The sequence below is a fragment of the Coturnix japonica genome, chromosome Z, assembly GCF_054131305.1.
Source record: "Coturnix japonica strain WE chromosome Z, WE-NBRP24, whole genome shotgun sequence".
NCBI classification, from domain to species: domain Eukaryota; kingdom Metazoa; phylum Chordata; class Aves; order Galliformes; family Phasianidae; genus Coturnix; species Coturnix japonica.
The window spans coordinates 63,741,150-63,763,528 of NC_140702.1; the positions used below are offsets into that span (position 1 = coordinate 63,741,150).

General features: G+C 35.6%; 1 protein-coding gene across 12 annotated transcripts in view; it reads left to right on the forward strand.

Annotated features, from left to right (window-relative positions):
* The first annotated feature begins 300 nt into the window (after window positions 1-300).
* Window positions 301-22,379, forward strand: part of CPLANE1 (ciliogenesis and planar polarity effector complex subunit 1) — a 55,658-nt gene continuing 33,579 nt past the window's right edge. For 7 of the 12 annotated variants that reach the window (XR_014939727.1, XM_085529870.1, XM_085529873.1 and 4 more), the window contains exons 1-23: window positions 301-486; window positions 744-879; window positions 1,073-1,192; window positions 2,076-2,302; window positions 3,420-3,526; window positions 4,047-4,203; window positions 4,791-4,894; window positions 5,069-5,251; window positions 6,757-7,006; window positions 8,050-8,202; window positions 9,025-9,782; window positions 11,876-12,066; window positions 12,630-12,710; window positions 13,558-13,722; window positions 14,382-14,555; window positions 15,529-15,757; window positions 15,981-16,120; window positions 18,351-18,568; window positions 18,912-19,076; window positions 19,959-20,100; window positions 20,549-20,658; window positions 21,470-21,631; window positions 21,776-21,884. Coding sequence is in view for 10 of the 12 variants with exons in the window: in XM_085529870.1 (XP_085385996.1) it covers window positions 406-486; window positions 744-879; window positions 1,073-1,192; window positions 2,076-2,302; window positions 3,420-3,526; window positions 4,047-4,203; window positions 4,791-4,894; window positions 5,069-5,251; window positions 6,757-7,006; window positions 8,050-8,202; window positions 9,025-9,782; window positions 11,876-12,066; window positions 12,630-12,710; window positions 13,558-13,722; window positions 14,382-14,555; window positions 15,529-15,757; window positions 15,981-16,120; window positions 18,351-18,568; window positions 18,912-19,076; window positions 19,959-20,100; window positions 20,549-20,658; window positions 21,470-21,631; window positions 21,776-21,884 (4,162 nt within the window). In the remaining 2 variants the exon portion in view is untranslated. Of the gene's footprint in view, window positions 487-743; window positions 880-1,072; window positions 1,193-1,534; window positions 1,668-2,075; window positions 2,303-3,419; window positions 3,527-4,046; window positions 4,204-4,790; window positions 4,895-5,068; window positions 5,252-6,756; window positions 7,007-8,049; window positions 8,203-9,024; window positions 9,783-11,875; window positions 12,067-12,629; window positions 12,711-13,557; window positions 13,723-14,381; window positions 14,556-15,528; window positions 15,758-15,980; window positions 16,121-18,350; window positions 18,569-18,911; window positions 19,077-19,958; window positions 20,101-20,548; window positions 20,659-21,469; window positions 21,632-21,775; window positions 21,885-22,379 lie in introns of those variants that run through there. The other 5 variants (XR_014939726.1, XM_015848460.3, XM_085529874.1 and 2 more) reach the window with 4 other exon arrangements.

Genomic DNA, 22,379 nt, shown 5'->3' on the forward strand with positions numbered 1-22,379 from the left:
TTGTTGCCATGAGTTGTTTACATATCTGTTAAAATAAACCACATGCTGTGCACAATAAATTACCAGTTTTTGTGGGAGGAGCAGATGCATTTGTCCATGCACGCAGAGTAGGCGGTCTTGGGTCCTGTTTTTGTTTATTTATTTGGTTTTGTGGGGTTTTTTGTTTGTTTTTAGGCAGTGGTGGGTCCTGTTTTTGTTTATTTGATCGTTTTTGTGGGGTTTTTTGTTTGCTTTTCCCCCACAGAATGAGCACCGGACCGGCGCTCTCGTGATGACGGGATCTTCCGTCACTGAGGAGGCGACAGCGAGAGGGGGGCGGCGCCTGCGCAGTGCGCTGTGCCCGTTGGCCCGGCAGCCGTGGGCCGTTGTGTTGTAGTATAATGGTTACACAGAGGTCCTGTGAGAATGGAGATCAAGCTGGATGTTCTCGTGTCCACGTCTATCAAACAAAGGAAACCGTGGACTCGAATCACCTGGATTGGGCAGGTGGGTGTAAAGAAGTTGAAGGTTGATCCTTGAATCGTAGTATAGCCCAAGTTAGAATCATTCTGAGAATGCATAAGAAGCATTCTGTTGTACTGTAAAGCAGATATGACAAAGAGTGAAGTTAATATCATAATCGCAGCTGTAACGTAGTTTCTTCTCTCTTTTCAGTATTTTTTCTAACTTCTTTATAAAAGTCTTTCTTTAGTGATTCACTGACTTAGTAGAAATTATTTTAAAATGCTCTTTTCTTTTAACAGGAAAAAGAGGCTGTTTTTCTTCTAGATGATAAACATATAAATGAAATTAATCTTGCATCAGGGAAGACAAAGAAGAAAATTCCCCAGCTGCAATCACTGTTAAAAAATGTAGTTGTCTTAACTACGTCAATAAATGGTTAAGTATACTATTTCATGTATTATAAACCCAAGCTATTCTTTATGTAGATTTAACAGTTTAGAAAGGTAAAATACATGAAACATATTCCAGTTCACTTACAGCTTTAAAATTGTGGGTACAATGGAAAGGCAGTAATGTTAAGTGCTTCATAATAATGTGCTTTTAAATATCTCTCCCCTGATGAACACAGGCGCTTGGCTGGCAGGATTACTTACAACAGGAGAGTTATTCCTTTGGAATAAAGACCAGGACTGCTTAAAAGTAATACCAGCAATTGATGAATCTAGGAAGATAACTGCAGCAGCACAAGGTAAGTGTTTTGAAAACTGAAATAGAAGTAAAAGTCTCATTGTTATAAATTGTTCTTGAACAAGTTAGAAGTTATATTCTTGTACTGTTTTGCATTGCTGTCACTTGTCTGCAAGCTAAGCTTTGACAAATGTCCTTTTTGTTACTTAAATAATGCAGATTTCTAAATGCAAAATAAATAAATAAATAAAATTTTAAAAATATATAAACCTCAGTCCATTTTTAAATGCAGTAAATATTTTGCTTGTATTGTTATCATTTGTACAAATACATTCCTTAATTAAGTTATAAATACCTGGCGGAAGACATACATCTGATTTAACTGCTGTATGCTTCATTTTAGGTTTACTTTCTAGGTATGGTTTTCTGGTAAACAATAATTAGAGAGAATATTACAAAGGCGTATATCAGCAAATTTGGTCCTAAGTTGCATCTTGTCAAAATATCATCTTACTGGATAATCTCACTGATACCAGGTTAGAAAATGAAGCACTGTAGAAGCAATTTGTCATTTTGGGGAATACGTGCACTTAGGAGATGAAGGCAATAAAAAAGCAGAGCTTTTAAGCATTTATCAGTAGTTTTCATGAAAGTGGTATTTCAAGAAAGACCGCTTCAGAAATCAGCTCTGGTGGTTGAGTCTCCTGGGGAAGATAGCACAGAATCCATAAGAATGGGCATCCCCTCTGACTTTCCTTCTGCCCAAGGTCTAGTACTAACAATGAGTTTGGAAATCAAAGATACTTCAGGAGGCAGCTTGAATTTGTTGTGGTAGAGGTGAAAGTAGTTTTCCTGTTCTTTTTATTTTTTTTATTTTTTTATTTTCTTAAGTCGAAATCTAGCAGAGGATCAAAAATAATTCTGGCGTTTCCTGTTTTTTCTAGAGTGTTTGATGAGATTGTATTTGTATGTGTCTGGAGATGGCAGAAGGGTGCTCTTAACTACTCCTACAGCGTGTGTCTTTTTGTGGGAGAGCACAGAATACACAAATACACTCTCTTATAAAAACTCTTCTGGGCGGTGGACTCAAATTTTGCCCAGTGAATCAATCATGTTGCCGTCTACTGAAGAAAAAGAAATCGGAGTTCATGCTTCTTTCATACAAAATGAGGTAAAAAACAACAACAACCAAGCCCTAAAGCATGGATATCCAACTTATCCGCTTGCCTGGGTCACAGTGATTGAACAGAAATAGGCTTGGTCTGCATACACAGTGCTGCTTTGAAAGTGATGCCTCCTATTTATTTCCATGGAAATTATGTCTGATATGAAGAGTGCAATAACACTGTTTGATAGAGCAAAATCTCAGCTACTAAGCACTATTTTTCAGCGTAGTCAATACCATTAACTGTGCATTTCATCAGTAATGAATAGGAGCCTACATGCTGTGCTAGTAAAAACCTGTGCCAGCAAAGGCCCCCTGTTGAACCACTGCTGAAATGCACCGCACACTGCCTCACTGTGCTCACATCTACTGATTGATCTTCATAAATAAGAGTTGAATAATGTCATTAGGTGCTATTTTTTTCTGAATGGAGGAATTCAGTTCCACACCTTTTCTTTGTCCACACTTCTGTGTCACGCTGCCCCTTTGCTGCCATCTGTCACATAGCAACCACGTGCAGCAGAATATTGGTGTGAAGATTCAGCCTGTACCACCAGTATGTACTTCTGCCACCATGGGCCAATGTAATAAAATGACAGTCATTACAATTTGAGCAGTTCTCGTAAAATATGTTGAGTGCTTCATGTGTAGAAGTAATAAAACTTATTTTAATCCTTTATATATATATATTTTTTTTTTCTTTGAAAAAGTAATCATCTCATCTCTTAGGTAAGTTTGAGCAGCAGAAGCTAGAGTGTGTGATGATTGGCTCTTTGTTGCATATACATTTCATCATTCCTTTTATGTGAGATTTAATGGCAACATAAGAACAGTCTTGCTGGATCAGGTCAGATTTCATCTAGCCTGGTATATTCTTCCCTGCCTTAAATTTATGAATGACAATATTTTGTTATTTAAGCTCAGTTGCTATTTTGATTAATCATAGAATCCCTCAGGTTGGAAAAGACCTTAAAGATCATCAAGTTCAACCACAACCTAACGATACTAACCTAACAGCCCTCCACTAAACCATGGCCCGGAGCAAAATATTAAGTAAATATATAATGTCTAAGCAGTTGTGGATTTGGAGTTTATTTTGTCTTTTTTTGTTTTTTCTTCATAGGTACTGGGTGATTGCTGTTTGTGCTCATTTGTGTTTTACTCTGGAGAGTGTTTGGTTTTAACATTTTTGATTCTTCGTTGGCATGAAAATGGCTTTAAATATGCCAGGTACACTCAAAGTTATTTGAAGTTCACTAACATAAGAGAAAGTTTGTATTAAAATGCATTTTATGGTGAGATTTCTAAACAGCATGTGAACATGTTTACATTGACATGCAGCTAGTTTGTTTTCTGTCATGTTTTGAATCTCCTTAGGTTTTTCATTTAGAACATCATACTGTTGATTTTCATATTCATACTCTTGAGTAGTCTTATGTAAATATCATTTTGCTGTCTGAGGAGGTTCCTGGCTAGAATGCTAGTCTCTTAATTCTGTAACATGGATTTGTACTTATTTAAATATTCTATGCATCAGCCTAAACTTGTGTTTATTAAAAATAGTTCTGCTTAAGTTTTTATAAATTCTTCTAATCTGTAAGGTTTAAGAAGGAAATCAGTGGGATTTTTTTTTTCTTGTACACGTTCCATGTGTCCTTGACTGGTATGTTTTATTTACAATGTGTGAGTCATTCCATTCAGCATAACTGAATTATCTCTATTTTGTTTGTTTGTTTGTTTTTAAATTCAGTTCTTTGCCATACCAGATCCACTGGGTGCAGCAGACTTGTTCTCTTGTTAATTTAGTGCCTCAGTGCGTATCTATAAAGTCAAGAGGAGCTTTGCTATCTGCATTTGCAAGAGATGGACTTTTTCTTGCAGTAGCTGTTAACCAAATTGATCCTAAGGTATGAATAATGGGCAACACTTAATAGTTCCACTTGAATGAAGTCTGGTAAAAGAAAATTAGTAAGAGATTTTAGAGGCGATTTTCAAGATTCATATTGGTACACGTGATTATATTCATATTGATATTTCTAGACATGAAATTCTGTTATTCCTCCTAACAAGTGACAGGTTAAATCTGAAGCCAAATCCTGATGCAGTTTTTAGTGCTAATGGTGTGGTATAATGGTATTTAGCATTCAGGGATGGGATAACACTCTTTAAAACAGTTATTCACCAACCAAACAGGAGAAGTTGCATTTTGAGAATTTTAGAAAAATATGTATTAAAAAACAACAACAAAAATCTATATTATACTCAATATATAATTAATCTTTAACTATTTTCAAATGTAAAAGTTGGTAAACAAACTAATAAATAATCTAAATGATATTAATTATTGAAATGCATTGACACAGTGACATGTATTTCCAGGACATCAGATATAACACATAACTTGCTAATATAAATTGCTTTTAAAACAATTACAATTTTGACATAAACATTTACTAGCTTGTTTTTGTTTTTAACAATTACTTTCTTATTTTAGGCAACTCAAATTTTGTTTTTAAACACCCTGAATTTTTTAACTGTTTCGGGTAGTGTTAAAGGTTGCAGTAGCAAGAGCAACACTGTCCCATCCAAGTTTATCAGGTGAGAAAGTGATGTTGTTTCCAATTCTGTTGTGCTTTTTGCTTGTTTGTTTGTTTTGTTCATTTGTTTCCTTGAGGGGGATGTTTTTGTTTATGTATGTTTGTTTTAATAAAGTTAACTTAAGATTTGATACAGAGATTTGACAGAAAAACATATTTTTCCTGCCCTATCTAGGTCTTACTGGGTTGGTGACATGAGTTGGACTCCTGATAGCCTTTTCTTGGCTTGCATGTTAAAACGTGGGTCTTTGATTTTGTTGACTGGTATGGGTGAATTGCTGACCTTGATTACTTCTGGCTGCTCTGTAGAATTTGGGCCAGCAGAGTTTATTCCAATTCATCCACTAATAACATACAGGTAAAAGGATTTGAAAATATATAGATATCTTTGTCTGATTATCATATCTTACTTTCCAACATCCTTATTGCAAATTTTAACTTCATCTTTCAAGTTCAATCTTTCACTTTTTATGTCTCCTTTCAATGTCTGTTTCTCATTCATAGTTCTCTTCTATTTCTTGTAATGGGTTTGTCGTGATGAAAAATTGGCATTCTGATAATGTGAGTATACCTTATTTGACTTGTTTTATTTCAATATCTGATAGTAATTAAAAATAGCATGTGTTTGTGATATGGGAAGAAACTAAACTTATACCAGTGCTAAAAGTGTACATTTATTTTATCGAGTGATAAATTTAATATTCATATTTAATTTTACTTACAAAACTTTGCCATGTTTCCATCTTAGATCTTGTGAATGACATGTGCGTGATCAAAACCAAATATGATTACAAAATCTTAGAAGTTCTCTAAATTTTGAAATTCAGCTGCTGGTTATATAGGAGGATATAAGGATCTTTGGTAACCTTACAATACAGAGGTGGCAAAAAAGTAACGCTTTCTGTTTACCTGGAAGAATCAACATAGAATCTAAACATTACTGTATTGAAGATGTGTGTTAATAAATAGCAAGTATATGTTAATGACACGTTATTGCATTGGTGTGTTACTTTGCAATTTTCACTTCCATTATTTCTGAAAGCCCTATAGCGTATAATATCGTATATCATGAAAGCATTCAAAAGCATTATATAATACCTTCTTAAACCATCTGGTTGAGAACTCAAATGTATTAAAATACCTTAATTATGGGTATATATTGAATGTATGAAGGTACTTCAAGATTCAGATCTTGAGTGTTTTTTATTTTTCATACGCAACTACTAGAATTTAAATAGGATTTTATTTTCAAGTACTTGTCATACACAAAGACTTAGAAAAGAGGATGTGATACACAGGTTTAAAGTCAAATTGGGATAAAAATATTTAATACTTAAACAGCTTTCAGTATTTCCATATTACTTAGTGAATTTAAAGAGCTGAGCAGTGCACTTCACGTGCTGGAGGGCAGGCTTCCTATCCAGATGGAAGGCCTCTGAGAGAGATGGGCCCATGAGAACCTTGTGAAGTTCAGCAAGGCCAAGTGCAAGGTCCTGCACCTGGGTCATGGGAATCCCAATCAGATACAGATTGGGCAGGGAATGGCTTGAGAGCAGCCCTTAGGAGAAGGATTTGGGGGTGTTGATGAAAGACTCAGCATGAGTCAGCAATGTGCACCTGCTGCCCAGAAGGCCAACCGTATCCTGGGTTGCATCAAGAGAAGCATGACCAGCAGATAGACAAAGGTGATTCTGCCCCTCTGCTTTGCTTGTGTGAGACCCCATCTGGTGTACTGTGTCCAGTTCTGGGGCCCCCAGCAGAAGAAGGCCATGGAGCTGAGAACATGAGCTTATTTCTTCTATATTCTATTAACAATTATCACATTATTTTTGCATCTTATATTACAATGTATCTTTATTTTAGACAGCACAGCACTTTGTGTCAAGACTCTAGTCAGACTCTTGGATCATCAGCTTCCGAAAGTGATATTATGAGACAGAGATTTTCTGTTGCTTCTCACTCAAGATTACCCTACCTCATTGTCTCTGATGGATTCATGATAACAGTGCTAAGATTTCATAACAACGTTTCACCAGTGGGATTTTTAAGATCGCTTTTGCTTGATTCAACACAGCGGCTTGAAACTGTCCGTAGGAATCTGATGAACTCCCAGGTAGGGAGTTTTTCACATGTATTGTTGAGTAAAATAAATCTTCATATATATAAAAACGCAGCTTTTTGAACAGTGTACCTCAGTTTATTGTGAAATTAATATAAATTTTGGGGGCTTAGATAGTCATTTCAAAAATAGAGTCGATCTGGAAACCACTGGAAATGTAGTTTTGTCTGAAACTGTATTCCTGTGAAGTCTGATTAATATTTCAGTGGAATGTAAAGAGCACAGTCTGAACTGTCACAACATATGTTCTTTCTGGATCCTGTGAAAAAATCTGTGGAATTTTTTTGTCAGTAGAATTGTTTCAAAATGTCAGGTACTGCTCTACTCTGACCTACTCATCTTTTCAGAATGATGCAGAAATGATTCTGTATAACCTCTCTGTCCCTAGATTGCTGCTGTTTTAGAGCAATTAGCAGCTGACAAAGTGGTACAATCTGTATTTATTTTGAGTGTTATTAACTAAGGCTTGCTAAAAGATTTAGATTTATTTTGTATCACTTCTTAGAGGAGCTAAGTCTGGGAAAACAGAAACCATTGAAATAAAATGTTCTGCAATTATTGCCAATCATCTAACTCTCTGAGATAGTATATATTGAGAAATTGTGTGTTTGCTGTTGAAATACCATGCATCTTCAAATGGCTATCAATTCATATTTTGATTTTTTGGAGAAGAGGAATATATTGGTATTCACTTATGAGGTAGAAAATTGGGCAAGAATTTGAAATAGTAGAGAGGTGTTGCTTTTAGGATGCAAGGACACAAACACTGACGAACAACTGGGGTCATTTGAGGGATCAGGAAAGCAGATTCTTTAAGTATAAGAAGAGTTGCCAGATGCTGAGAAAAATGCAGAATTCCAAGACGTGTCAAAGTGATAGCTTGTTTTTCTGTAAATACATATACCTCTCCACCTATTCTCCCTTTCTGTCTGCGACTTTAAGACTGAAGCTTCTTAAAGGAGATCAGTTTCCTTTTCTTTATTTCGTAACTATCTGATTTAGAGACTAATAATATTTTGCATTATTATTTCTTTTAGTCTAAAGGGAGACATCTGTGTTTACGATCCCTGTTGTCTTTAAAAGACAGCCTTCTAAAACACACGCAAAACCATACCTCCAACTCTTTCAGTGTTCCAAAATTTCTAGAAGAGGACACAACAGAAAGAAATCAGAAAACCACAGACTTACTGGTATGTAATCATGTTTTTCCTTTTCCAATTCTGCAAATGATTTGCTAATGATATTCTAACTGTCAAGATTTTTTTATTTTTTTTTAACCCAAAATAACAGTTTTTGTACAGTTTTTTGCTCTTACTAAGTAGTTAAAAAAGTAAGCACTCATTTTAGGTTTAGGTGCAGGGAATGCGATTTTTTCAACTTTATTTTTTTCCAGTGATGATTTTAAAACTTTCTGAACAACGCATGCTAATCTACAGTTATATCTATTTGTAGCATAAAGACTTCAGCTTCTCTGTATTATGAAGCATGATGTCACACTAAGTATATTGAGGCCATAGGGTACACTTAATACGGTATATTATCCTAAAAAAATTACTTTGATCCTAAGGAAATCAAATATCTATCCTCAGTTTCCAATAAGCCTTTCTTTTTCAGCCTTTCTCAATTCCATTTCATGCTTTAGCTTTTTGAGCTTTTGTTGAATGATATATTTTATAGTCATATGGAAAAAATTCTACCTCTAATTTTAAGCTAAATAAAAATAAGTTTTCACTTCCACGTTTAAAAACAATTGATGTCCTTATGCTATGCTTTTTTTTTTTTTTTTTTTTTTAGTTTAGTTTAGTAATATTTATCTGCATAATTATTCCAAATAAGATTTTTGAGGAGTGCTCTATTGAAATGGCAAATGGATTAGATGCAATTAAGCAAGTTACAAATAAAACTTTTATTTGTGAAACTCACTACGTGGCGATTCTTTGCAGACTCTGCTCAGGTAGCAGACTTGAATTAAACTGGTTTTAAGGATTTTTTTTTTTCCTTCCCTGTCTTAGGATTATGAAAATGAATCTGATGATGAAAAACTGTTTCCCAATAGCTCTTCTAGCATCTTTAGCCAAAGAGTCCTTTCTTCTGTTGGTAAAGCTGATCAAGGTCACATAGAATTCGCATCAATGTTTGATACTATTCATGCAGAAGACGATACTGAAGAGAAAGACAAGTTATCAGTGGAGCTGAATTCTGTTCAGAGAAGTCTTCTTACTGCATGGCAGATAGGGATTTCAAAAAATATTGAAGAAAGAGATACTTTCCTGAATTACACAGTAAGCTGCATTTCCCATTTTTTCAACATTCTTCAGTTTGTAGAATGTTCTTCACTATACCAGGATGCATTTTTAAATAAATCTTTGAAGAATTCCCACTGGATTCATTGTGTTTTAAGATACTTTAAACTGTGTTTAAGTGTCTTGCACTGGCATTCAAGAGCTGGTATGACTGGGCATGTGGCAAAGCTGACATTACAAACACTGAAACTTATGCTTGTCCAGAAGCAAGATCAGTTGTTCTCAAAAAATCTTTTGGCATGCTTCTGTCTTTTGAAGATGGTTTCTCATACTCTAAGTAGCACTTGCATACCACAGTATGAGAACTTGTTTGTTCCTGGTGTTAATAGTCTCGTGGAGCTTGATTCATTCATTGTACCTATACTGCTATTTCTGGATGAGAGTGCAACTCAGGAATTCAGCTCACTGAAATCTCTGCTTAGAAAGCCTCCTCAAGCACTGAACTGTGATGAAAAAACAGAAAAAAGGTATGAATAAACTTTGCATGGAAAAGATGTTAAGACAACTGTATTTTTCAGTTATATTGTAATTACAATGTTCTTTTGTTTCTTCTGTGATATGCTCTGTGAAAAAGCATGATAATATAATGGCCTGGGTTGAAAAGGACCTCAAAGATCATCTCGTTTCAACCCTTCTGCCATGTTCAAGTTCACCAACCACCAGACCAGGCTGCCCAGAAGCACATCCAGCCTGGCCTTGAATGCCTCCAGGAATGGGGCATCCATGACCTCTCTAGGCAACTCGTTCCAGTGCATCACCACCCTCTGTGTGGAAAAACTTCCTCCTAATATCTAACCTAAACCTCCCCTGACTCAGTTTAAAACCATTCCTCCTTGTCCTATCCCTATCCACACTCATAAACAGTCATTCCCATTTATGGGCTCCCTTTAAGTGATGGAAGGCCACAATGAGGTCTCCCTGGAGCCTTCTCTTGTCCAAGCTCAACAAGCCCAATTCCCTCAACCTTTCTTCACAGGAGAGGTGCTCCAGCCCTCTGATCATCTTAGTGGCCCTCCTCTGAACTTGTTCAAGAGCTCTGCATCTTTCTTGTGCTTGGGGTGTAATGTTTAAATGCATGCAGCTGAGGGCTCAGACCTATGGCTGAATATGATTTAGTTACAGTAATTCATTACTGTCAGTCAGTTCAAGGATAATTTGTGAGGTAACAGCTCAAAGCAGGTTTCATAATGCAAGATATTTTTACTGTCTTTTACCCGCAGTCCTCTCCCTCCCAAGCAGAAGTTCTGAACTCAGTGAAACCAGAAGTCTGCTCATTCGTAATCTATAGTTTTAGTTAGCAAACTTTGTACTTGGTTATAGAAGTAGTACAAATGTTCTGGAGCATTCCACTGTTTGGAAAATATATCGATATTGTATGAAATAATGGCATGTAATCAGTTTTAGGACAATTCAAGAAATGTTGTAGTCACAAGCCGGTAACAATAAAGGAATATGTTATCTTACCCCATTCCAAAGATAAGGGCTTGCTGGAAAACTCCCATAAGGAAGTGATCTCCAATATGTTTCCCTCTTAGCCACTAACCCTTAAATGAGTTTAGGGAGGGATGGACCCTGGTTGAATTGCTTGCACCTGTGCTCCCCTGGCTGGCCCCTCTTTACCAGGTGCTCAATCACTGGTACCAATCCTAGCCTAACAGTTTCCAGACAGTATTGTTATTATCTGATATCTAATTAAAGCATGTTTATCACTTGAGTAGACTGTTCATTTCTAAACGAGATGTATTGTATCATGAATTTCATCTTCCTGTAGTGGAAAGTACTTCTTTACTAAGCTTAAAATATAAAATTAATGTGACTGTAAATTTGATAGACCACTTTCAATTATGTGTGCCACAATAATCCATGTTTTTGGTAAACTGAGTTGCAAGTAAAGAGTAGTGTATCTATTAAAATAGCTGGCTCTGTGTCAGTAAATATCGGAAGCAGAAGTGCAAGAGAACAAACTGCAGATGTAGTATGATCGTGTGTAATCTTTCTTAGGCCTGTAGGAATGGATATCTGCTGCTATTGATAGGCTTATTATGTATCTGAGCTAGTACATTTGATAGTACTCTGTTGGGCTGTAGGGAATTGATAGCCCTAAACACAAGCTCTGCAGGCACTGTTCTGGCCTTGCTTTATTTGTTATGCTTGCATCATATATTTCACTGGTCTTTATAAAAGTACTGAGGTTCTGTTTAGATGTTTATGCGTGTTATTTCATATCCCTGTTATTTCATATCCCTGTTACATAAACAGCCAGGGAATCACTTTGAAGCTCGTGCTTTCGTGCTTGAAGGTTTCTAATTCTTCTGAGTTTGCAAAGACAAACCAATGCTTATTAGTCAGAAAGCAAAGTGCAGGGCAAAAATATTTCTTTTTTCTGCTGGTAGTCAGAAAAACAGGTTTGGGGCTTTTTTGTTTGTTTGTTTTTGTTTGGTTGGTTTTTTTTGTTTGATTGTTTTTTTAATTTATAATGCAAAAGACTAAAAAAAAAATAAGTTGACTTCCAGTTTTTCTTGTGTGTTTTTTTTTTTTTTTTAATGTTTTGCTTCTTGAGATACAGGTTGATTGTCCTATGGCGGTTCTTGTATAAAAGAGTGGTTTGCTACTGGATCCTGCTGAACAAAAAAGCGTACAAGAGTTCAGAAGAAGAGACAGTTGTCTCATTGCTCTTGAGCCATGTACAAGCAATTCTTCAGTCTTCAGGAGTGATATTAGAACAACACTACAAGATTAATTCTATAGCTGGTTAGTACTTTGGAAAGAACTACAACAGTTAGTAGCTGAACAATTAGCTATACAGTAAAAAAGTATACACAAAAAAGGTTAAACATATGAAATAATTTTACAACTTTTTTTTTTTTTTTACAGTGGGAAAAAAAAAAAAAAAAAAGCAACAACCTGATTATACATCATAAGCTATCTGAATACATAGAAAATGTTTTTCCCCCAGTAATAAACTACTGTGGAACTTGAAAACTGACATTTCCAACTATGTATGCTAATTGTAATCTCATTGTGTATAACTATGCAAAAAAAGCTTTTAGGAGTGATCATTACCCAAATCAATTTTTTTTCATTTAATAGCAACATAGCAATAAAGAAGGAGAGGTGTGTGGAGGTGAAAGGGACATCCAAAAGTCATCTTTCCTTAGATATACTAGAATTATTTACCACTGACAATAAATAATAATAAATAATTGTATTATTTTACTTTTCTTAAACCTGTAATTCTGAAGTGTGTGTATGTTTACAGATGTACAACGGTGCCTGTATAGAATTTTTATTTATTATATGTGTGATTTTTGTAGGTGAGGAGAAATTCCTTTTAGGCTCATATGGAGAATCTGTGGATGTTTGGAAAAGATGTCTTTGTGAAATCAAGGCAAAGGGTAAGGAGTGAAATCTTTTTGCTGGTGATGGCAGGGGAGAGTGTGTATTGTCACTGTATACAGTTAATCTTGATACTCTGCTGCCCTTTCTAAAAAGGGATGCAAAACAGACAAGGGACACACATTTCAAGTTAAGTCAGAGTTTGAATAGGAACCAGACAAAAGTTATGTTGAGGAAAGTCTTTGCATTTCCACACTGATAGCAGTTTTCCTATGACTGTAGAGTATTCAGTACAGGAGAATTCTAAATATGTTCCTCTGAGCAACTGAGTAACAATGAAAAACTGATGGACAGAGTCAATGACAGTGACTGTAAAATCAAATTTAGTAGTGGTTAAGGATAAACAAGGCAAATTAAAATTTATGATAGGAATTTAGGAGGTGTTTTGAAGCAGATGTTCTGGAACTTCTTCCCAGGCATCATAAGAATTGTTTTTTTAGTTAATTAATGTAAAGAGTATATTATGCAGAAAGAAGTGAGGATGCTGAAAGCCTTGTGAATCTCAAAGCAATCTCTTTGTGTTTTAGGCAGCCCTTCGTTAAAGGATAGGTTTTCTTGAGCTGTCCTGTCTTTGTTTCTTCACAATTATATACTGTATTTTTTAGAAGACTGCCAGATCTCTAGAAATGAAATCAGTATGGATTATAATTAACTTACTAGTAGCTTGTAATTTGAAGGAAGATTGTGTATCATAGAACAACTGCTCCTCATTTCTACTCTTTTTGTGTAGGTATATTTCTGGAAGAGGAGGAATACTTAGTTTAAGACCTGCTGACTTTTTTGGGGGGGGGTTACTGTTTCCTTTTGTAACTGGTCCATTACTTATTTATTTGTGTTTTAATGCAGGAGGAAAAAGAGCATGTTTTCTTCAGAGTAGATATTACCTTGCTTTATTATTTTGCCACCTATATCATTATAACTTATGTGAGGCTCAAGGACTCTGTGATCATCTGGTAGGAGAGATTCTAAGGCGATCACGGCTCTCAGTAAGTCAGATGGAAGATTTTTCAGGTATGTTTATATTACATAAAACTGGTTATGCATGTTTATACTGTTTGGATAACCTTATGTTTAATTTATATACCCACACAGACATTATAATGCCTTTTTTTTTTTCCCCTGGTCTGAAGCCTGATTTGTGTTTTAAGTTACTTAAAGATATTTTTCAGATTTTCAGATGTCCTTGTTGGAGTAAACAGTCAAACATCTTTCACTTCATAGTGAAAGTGAGTCCTGTTAAAATAGTCTGAAGAAAATACTTTGCATAAGAAAAGTAATGGGACATGGTGCAATTTCTTTTTATATCGATCTGACTATTTTTTTAAGATATAGTATGCAAAAATAGTTGATTTAAGATTTGTCAGCAATCTGAAGTCATAATAAAGTCATTATGTGGCATCTGAGTACCCAAATTTGAAGTTTTTGATTCAGCTCTGGTCTGAACATGGATATTAGAGGTCCATTTCTAGTCATTACAAACTCAGTATAAGTCTTTTAGTATAACAGGTAATTTGTGAAAAAGGTGTAGCTGTCAAGTCCTGAAAACTTATCAATGACTTAAATAATACTATAATTTTTGTTAATAATATTTTTTTAAGTTAAAACAATTTTTTTGTTCAAATTTAAACAATTTTTCTTCATGTTTTGACATCTGTTTTACTTATTTTTAGACACTAAGTATTCTCAGCATGAACTGTGGATGTTAGCAGATGTTCATACTGAAACTGCTATGGCTGTGATTCGATCCATGGCTCGATTCATGGCTGCTTATTTCACAAATCAGCTACTCTATATCTTTCCCCCACACAATGTTGATATCCTGCATCCACTTCACATCAAACCAGGTATTTTCTTTAAAAGAAATTTAACTTGCTGCATTTCACTTGTACGTCTTTTTCATGTTGTCTGTTGTGTTTGTTTTTTTTTGTTGTTGTTGTTGATGATGATTTATTATTTCAGCATAATTAACTGTAAAGATAGAGTAACTTATTTTTTCCAGATATTTCTGTTAAGCATTGTCAATGTCTCTCTGTGAAATTAACATTTTTTATTGTTCTTCATTTTGTTTTTCTTCTAAAATTTTATTGTTCTTCATTCTCGAAAATACTTTGCTAATAAAGTTAGTAGTCTGGGGAAAATTGAGTTATGTAAACCATAGTTTAATTACTTTTTTACATCTCCACTGAAAAGAGTCTGACCCCATAGTTTCAGCTGTCAGGCGAGTGCTCACCACCGTTCACTGCTGCTCTGGCTGAGATCAAGTGCCTTGCCTGTGCAGACTGCAGTGCAAACTGTTTAATACAGTATTACTCCCAGAAAAGAGAAAGTGGGCCGCCTTCCTGCAAGCCCTCCTGCATGAACTGCAGGGTAAACTGCTGTGCCACATTCAATAAGATCCGCCCTGAGCCTTTTCTAGGCTATACAATCTGAACACTCACAACTTTTCCTCATAGGAGAAATGCAATAGTCCCCTAATCATCTTAGATTGCTTGGATTTTCTGAGATGTTTTTTAATGTATTGACAATTTTAATGTTTATATACTGCAGCAGGAAGTGGTATGTATGCCTTCACAGTCTTTGAAAATAAATGTTATATTATGTTATATTATTGCATGCACCACATTACTAAGCAGGAAAATATTGATCTCAGTCTTATATCACAGCATGAGCTGCATCTGCCAGCTGCAGATAGACCCTTTAGTGTCTCTAATAGAGAGCTCAGTAAGAATCAAAAAACAATATGAATGTATGAGTTCTTCTCATTCATCTTACAGCACTGAGGTCAATGTAAACTTAACGTGGTTTTCTGTGTCTTAGATACATCTCCTCGTATTATTCCACTGCAACACCATCTGGTTACAAGAGCTGTCAGAGATCAGAACCTTTCATCTGTGTGGACAGTAGAATATGCTCTTGACTTGTTCTTTGTTGGGGGACTTATTCCAGAAGCTGTTTGGTTAACACACACACTTGGTGACTGGAAACTCTCAGTCTCAATTGGTGTGGCCTACACTCTATACTGTCAGAACTCTGATGAATTCACAAGGTAAAATAGAGCTTGGAATTGGTATAATATATTTTGTTACTGAGCTCTATTTGTATTAACTTATTTTAACAACATATCCTTTTTTCTCAAAAATTTCTGTTCTCAGATTCCTTGTATCTGTGGGACCTAACATGTTACAATTAGCTACTTTGAATTACATTTTCTTTTTGAAGACTATCTGTAGTTTTTGTTTTTAAAGAGCTGTTACTTACTGTGCTTTCAGACTGAAAATCACAGAGCATCATCTGCCATTAAGCTTATCACCAGTGCAGACTTTTCAGGAAAAACTACAGTCTTTGCTAGGGCAACCAGCTACTTCTGAAACAACAACTGAAGAACATATTAAATACAAGCAGTTTACAGGTACCTAATGTTATGAGAATTCATGATTATTTTTCATGTCACTTCACTGCTTATTCTATGCCGTTCACATTCACACTGCATATTACATGTGGTCTTGAAAAGAAAATTACTTTCTCTGTGTATGTTGATATTATAATATATACAAATACTGTAATTTTGTATGGGTTTGGGTTTGACTTATCATTTTTAAAATTGAGCCCATGGGCAATTTTGTCCATGGTTCAAGGAAGACAATACATTCATAACTTACATGCAAAAGTTTTTCATATGCCATCCTTTGTCATCCCTGTAAATCCATGTAATCTCTTGTTCTTCACATATATTAGCCAAAACTTATTTGACTGTATTTTGGATTTACTTAAGCTTGGAAGAAAACTAATGCTTCCTTAAAACAAGGAGTGCAAAGCAAATACAAGTGTCAGCAAAATTAGATTAGAATGATTTATTTTCAGCATTTTAAAGTACAAGGGGCCAGATCTCATCACATATCAGAGGTAAGGCCTCACTAACTCCATTAGACCTAACAGCTAGCAAGGCTGAAAGTTTATGCCCATGAGGCACATGCACAAACAAGTAAACATAAACTCTATGTATGGCTTGCCATGCCTGGTAACTGCATATAGGCACTGTTTAAGCAAATGCAGTGCATGTCAACACTTAATCCTGTTTCTGCCTCTTGCTGCTTAGGATGAAGGTCCATATATTTAAAATTGTATGTACAGTGTGGATACCTCCAGTAGCTAGCTTTGAACCTACTAGCTAGACCCTGGATTACTAGTCTATGGTGTTACTGACTCCTGCATGGCTGTGTCCCTAAAACCCAGTCCCCACACTAGTTTCTAATACATACTCATTCACCACCTTACTGGAAGCTGGCCTTGGATTTACAGTCCATCCAGTAACTAGGTGAGTGCTGGTCTGCTGTCTTCCCATGTGCTTAGTCACTAGAGATGCATATAGAGAGCTCAGACAGCTCTTGAGGCTTCACCTGATCCTTACAGTAGCCAATTTCTCCCGTGGTCTCATGCTTAGACATGCTGCTGGTCAGGACTTACTTTGTCTTTCCAGTATCTAGTCACCTTGTCTTGCCCTTATTACCACAGAAACAAGTAGGTCTCCCAGTTGGTCTCTCCAGCAGTTGTCCTCCCTGGTACCTGTATTAGCTGCCAGTTCCTTCACTCTTGGTCACATGAAAGTGAGATACACTCACTCCAATCTCTTAGAGCATTCTGCCTCCTTGTCAGCATGACTTGATACTCACACAGGCTCATTTGTTCCTGTTGCTGGCACAGTGGGCAACAGTCCTACTGCTGTGGCTGGTTCTTGAACTCCTATGTGCTGACAAACAGGGTAGTGTCTCTCCCTCGGGAAAATATGCATATGCTGACAGGTCCCAGGAGTGGTAAGGCTAGCACAACGCAGTGCCTTGCCTTCAATTTCTTTCATAAGGATTCTCTAATGAGGCCTGGACAATCCCAAAGAGTTCTTCTCTGCATTCTATATCATGGCCTTTCCCTCTTGAAAGAGATGACTTTTCAAAAGATACTCAAGAGTGCCACTCCTATTGGCTCATCTTGATGGATTTCATTCCTTGTGTATTTTGATGTGTGTTTCTCTCACTGTAATTAAATTTTTTATTGCATAGTGAGCATTCAGTTCTCTTGGAACACACAGAGACAAGACTTTCACAGGTTGATTTTTTTTTTCCTTTGACAGTCCTATGAGTAGACTGGTCTGGGTATTATTCAGGTTCTCCCACCTACTCTTGGTCACTCTGCTCCATTGCATGCATGGCAAATGAGGTTTTTATCACATAAAAATATTGTCTAATTATGACACTTCACTGCTAAAATTCCTCCATTTAGCTAGATAAACTTTACAGAAAATTATTGTCATTATCTCTTTTGTATGTGTTTTGAAAACCTTCTTTAAGTCTCTGCTATGATTGTTAATAATAAGGTGTACAGTCTTTATCTTCTTTATGTGAACAAACTATTAGAATTTATCCTAGGCAAATGCATGGCTGAAAAGTTGACTTCTGCATATTGAAAGGCAATAGCTTCTCCCTTAACTTGGCAAAAAGTAAAGTTGACAATTGATTAAAATCTTATACAAGTAGGTGTGATGTATACACTGTAATAAATGAATTCTGAAAATAGGGCTATGTAATTTTGGAATAAATGACATGTAACGAGTCAATTAATTTATTTCTGTGATTAATATTTTATAGATCCAATTGAAGAAGAAGATGCAGATGTCCTTTATAGTTCAGTACAGGAGCTACTGAAAGCTGCTGTTATGGCAGATGCTGATATTCTCTCAGAGACATTTCAGCTTTTGATAGATTCTGTAAAGGATCTTAGTAGAAAATTTTGTGGTCTAATTCCAGACGGGCTTTATCTACCAGCACCACCATTATACTGTCCTCAGCCAGCTTCTCTCAGTGAAGTGAGTGTGACAGAAATTTAGTTGTTCCATGTTTGAATGTATTTATGAAATAATCACCTGTATTTTTGTTCATTTCAGCTTATTTTTCTGTCTGATGTTTTTCATTTGCTGAAGTAGTGATAAGAAAGTTCATGTACCTTTCTTGTGGATTTTTGTTTTGGTTTGGTTTTCATTGGTTGGTTTTTGGTTGTTTTTGTTTTCTCCCCCTAAAGAATCTGTGCTTTTAAGAGGAATGCAAGGGATTTACTCTTAGGAGCAAAAATGATATTTAGATGGAGTTACTTATAATTATTTCTGATTAAATGTTCTTTATAATTTTTGGCTTGGATTTTCTATTTTTCAGGAGGACTGTAATGATTTTATTTTAAAAACTGAGAGAGAAAATCGACAGAAAGTGTCAGGAGTTCTTCAGAGAATTATCTTGCTCTTCCGGGCCTCTTCTTGTTCCTGTCCTGCAGCACAGTGGTATATTTCACAGCTGAAGCGGGGAAGAAAAGTTATGCAAAAAGTAAGCATTTAATTTGTAGAGTTTATCTTCATAATTCAATTATCCATAGTAGATATTACTTGATCTACTTGATACTTCATAGAATTGACTCCTTTCTGTACTTCCTTGGTAAAGTACAAAATTATCTATATTTACATTTGAAAGAAACAAGCTAATTCTGATTAGGAGCAGAAGCTTCTTGAAATTCTGTTTCAGATCAATTTAGGGTTGATTATTCAACAGAGAACGTGGTACTTACTTCAGGTGAAATGATCTTGCTTCACAGAGCACAGAGCTCGGAATGTCTTGCTCTACTCAAGTGTATTTTGTATGCATAGAACCAAGCTTGGAATATATTGATAAGTTTTTGGTGTATCAGCTCAGGACTTTTTTTATTGTTGTGAATTACTGGTTGACTTAGTAGAGAAGGGTGTATGTGTCTAAATCTTCCTTCAACCTCTCAGTAGATGTAGTAGAGAGCTCCATTGAGAATAGACAAATAAATACTGTTTTCTTTTTATTCATTTAATGGTTACACAGAGGCTTAGTGCTAGCAGTGGAAAATGGTCAGAAGCAGCAACTGAAACAGGAGGGATACATATTTGCTCTTATGTTTCAATGTACCATGCAATGGAAAGGATTTTGTTTGCTGTAGCTTATGCTAAACATGATGATTTAAATGAATTTTCAAAATAGTGATTTGAAGGAAAAGGAAAGCTAGCTTAAGGGAATTTTACTGATCTTGGTAGTATTTTGCTAGTAACTGAGAGGCTGACATTTAGAAGTGATGTATTAAAATTTTTAACTTGTTTTTATTTCCATTTTGACGTATAAAGAACATTTGTTGACACAAAAATTAGCAAATCATATCAAAATAATTGATTGTTTACCTTCTGTCTATAGATTCGAATGAAAGGATCTCTTCCTTCACTGAGCCCATTCCCAGAGACTTTGCTTCGTTACTGCAATTTTCGTACTACTTTCTGTTCTGAATCTACATCTTCTGGAGACCATCAGCTTGATGATATTTCCTGTAAAATTTTAGGTCTGTATGGAATAAAATAGAGTGATTTATAGGTGAGAAAAAACACATAGGTTCCATAGGTGCACAGAATCTCAAATCAGAATTACACTGCATTGCGTGTAGAAGAAAATGCTCTTTCTAGCTCTGAATTATGTTAGTTATCAAAACACGAAATCCCAAAGTTCCTGTGCTAGATTGTGTCATCCTCCATCCCTGGAGGATGTAGTACCTGATGTAGTGAATGGCAGTCTGGCCTGCAACAACTGAAACTAGATGATCTTTGAGGTCCCTTACATAATAAACCAGTCTATGATTTTATAATACAAACCTGATGAACATGAAAGCAAAACAAAACAAAACAAGAGCTAAAAGAGGTAAAACAAATTCCTTTCTTCTAGCTGAAAATTTTAAGCTGTGTTATTTTATTTATTTCAATAGTGTCTTACCACATTGCATGTACTTCTCATAGGTTGGTTCCGAGAGCTGTGTGCATTGTGCTGGATGCTACATGTTCGTGAAAGATTATCTGACAGTTGTAGGCGGTACCAAGCTGCAAGGGAAAATGCAAACATCCACAAGGTAATTACATTACTAATGTAGTAGAGATACACTTCAATTGCATACAACTATGAGAATAATCACATTTGCTGTATATTTCTGTGAGGACTCTTATTTGCAAAGAAGGAAAAAATTAATGTGATGTTAAGTGTGCAGTAAGAACTTGCTGCAGAATACTGTTGTACGTGTGCACTAAAACTTCCTACTGTTTTTTTCTGATTGATTTTTGCTTGGTATTCAGCTCAGGTAACAAAGACAAATACTGCCTGAAGTACAGTAGTTTGTATGCTTGCTGGCTAGTTAAAGTATTTGATATATTTATTTTTCTGCCATAGTTGTTTTGAGTACTTCCTGATCAATTTGTATTTAACATACAGTTTTACTGTGCATAAAGCAAGTTTTATGATAGAGGTCAGGCCTTAGTGTTCAAAAGAATAATGAAAAATATGAAAACTTGCTTAAATCTCTTGCTTGCAATAAAGAAGTCACTATCACCTTAAGTGAAATGATTTAGTAATTATTGTAATCCAGTGTGTTTAATCAACTACAGATGATTTAACCAAATTTTTAGGTGTTACTCTGAAGGGACTGAAACATGCTCTTCAGCAGGATATAAACTGAATTGGTTTTATAGAATGTCTTTTGTTTTATAATATAAATTATGGTCCTTTGTGACTTCAGTCTGCTTCCTACTTTTCCTCTTCCTCTCAGAATGTTACATTAGTTGATTATATATTATCCAGGAAAGAATTACTGGTTTGCAATCTTTGAGTAACTTAGATGAAATATGTTGTTTGTTTAAATTTATGTTGTTATAGCAAGTGTTTTTTAGGATCTTAAGAAGAATGAATGTGATGCCTCCACAGTTGAGCATTGTCTGAATGCTGCAGAATGGGCTTGCAGAATGCTTCCTTTCTGCAGGTTCATGAATGTCGAAGAATTAGTTCAAGATATAATTCTGAGCCTGCTTGGAGAACTGCCTCCAATCAGAAAGGTAAAAGAAATTAAAGCTAGAACAGAAGCAGTAGATATTATCACAGATGGTTTTTTTTCTTGTAAATGCTACTGGTTAGACTTTCTGATGGTTCTGTTGGAAATTCTCTGTGAAATACTTCAAAAGAAACTTTGTTTTGTACAGGTGGCAGAAATTTTTGTTAAAGCTTTTCCTAATCCTGAAGATGTACGAGTTCCACTAAGAGATAAATATCATGGTCTTCAGCAACGACTCAGACACTGTACTGTTCAAGGTAATGTGCATCCTTCTATTAGAAATACTAAATGAGCATTCTTTTTTATCTTGGTCATTAACCAGTTATTATAATCTCAGAGGACTGTGACTGACTGATAAGAAGATCTTATTAGTGCTCATAAATATCTAAAAGTGTGGCAGTCTAGAGGGAGGGGTCAGGCTCCTTATGTTGTTTCCCAGCAACAAAACAAATGTCAGTGGGCACAAACTGGAACACAGGAATTTTTGTCTGAACATGAGGAACAACTTACTTTGAGGCTGACAGAATGCCTGAGTAAGTTGCCAAGAGAGGTGGTGGAATCTCCATCTCTGAAGAACCCGCCTGGATGCTTTCCAGTGAAATCTACTCTAGTATACCTGCTTTAGCTGCTGGTTGGGCTAGATTATCTCCAGAGGTCCCACCCAACCCCACCCACTGCAACTGTGTGACTCTTCTTTTATGCCTCAAGTAAAACAGTTATAATTTTTATTTAGACAAATTTAAGAGGATTTT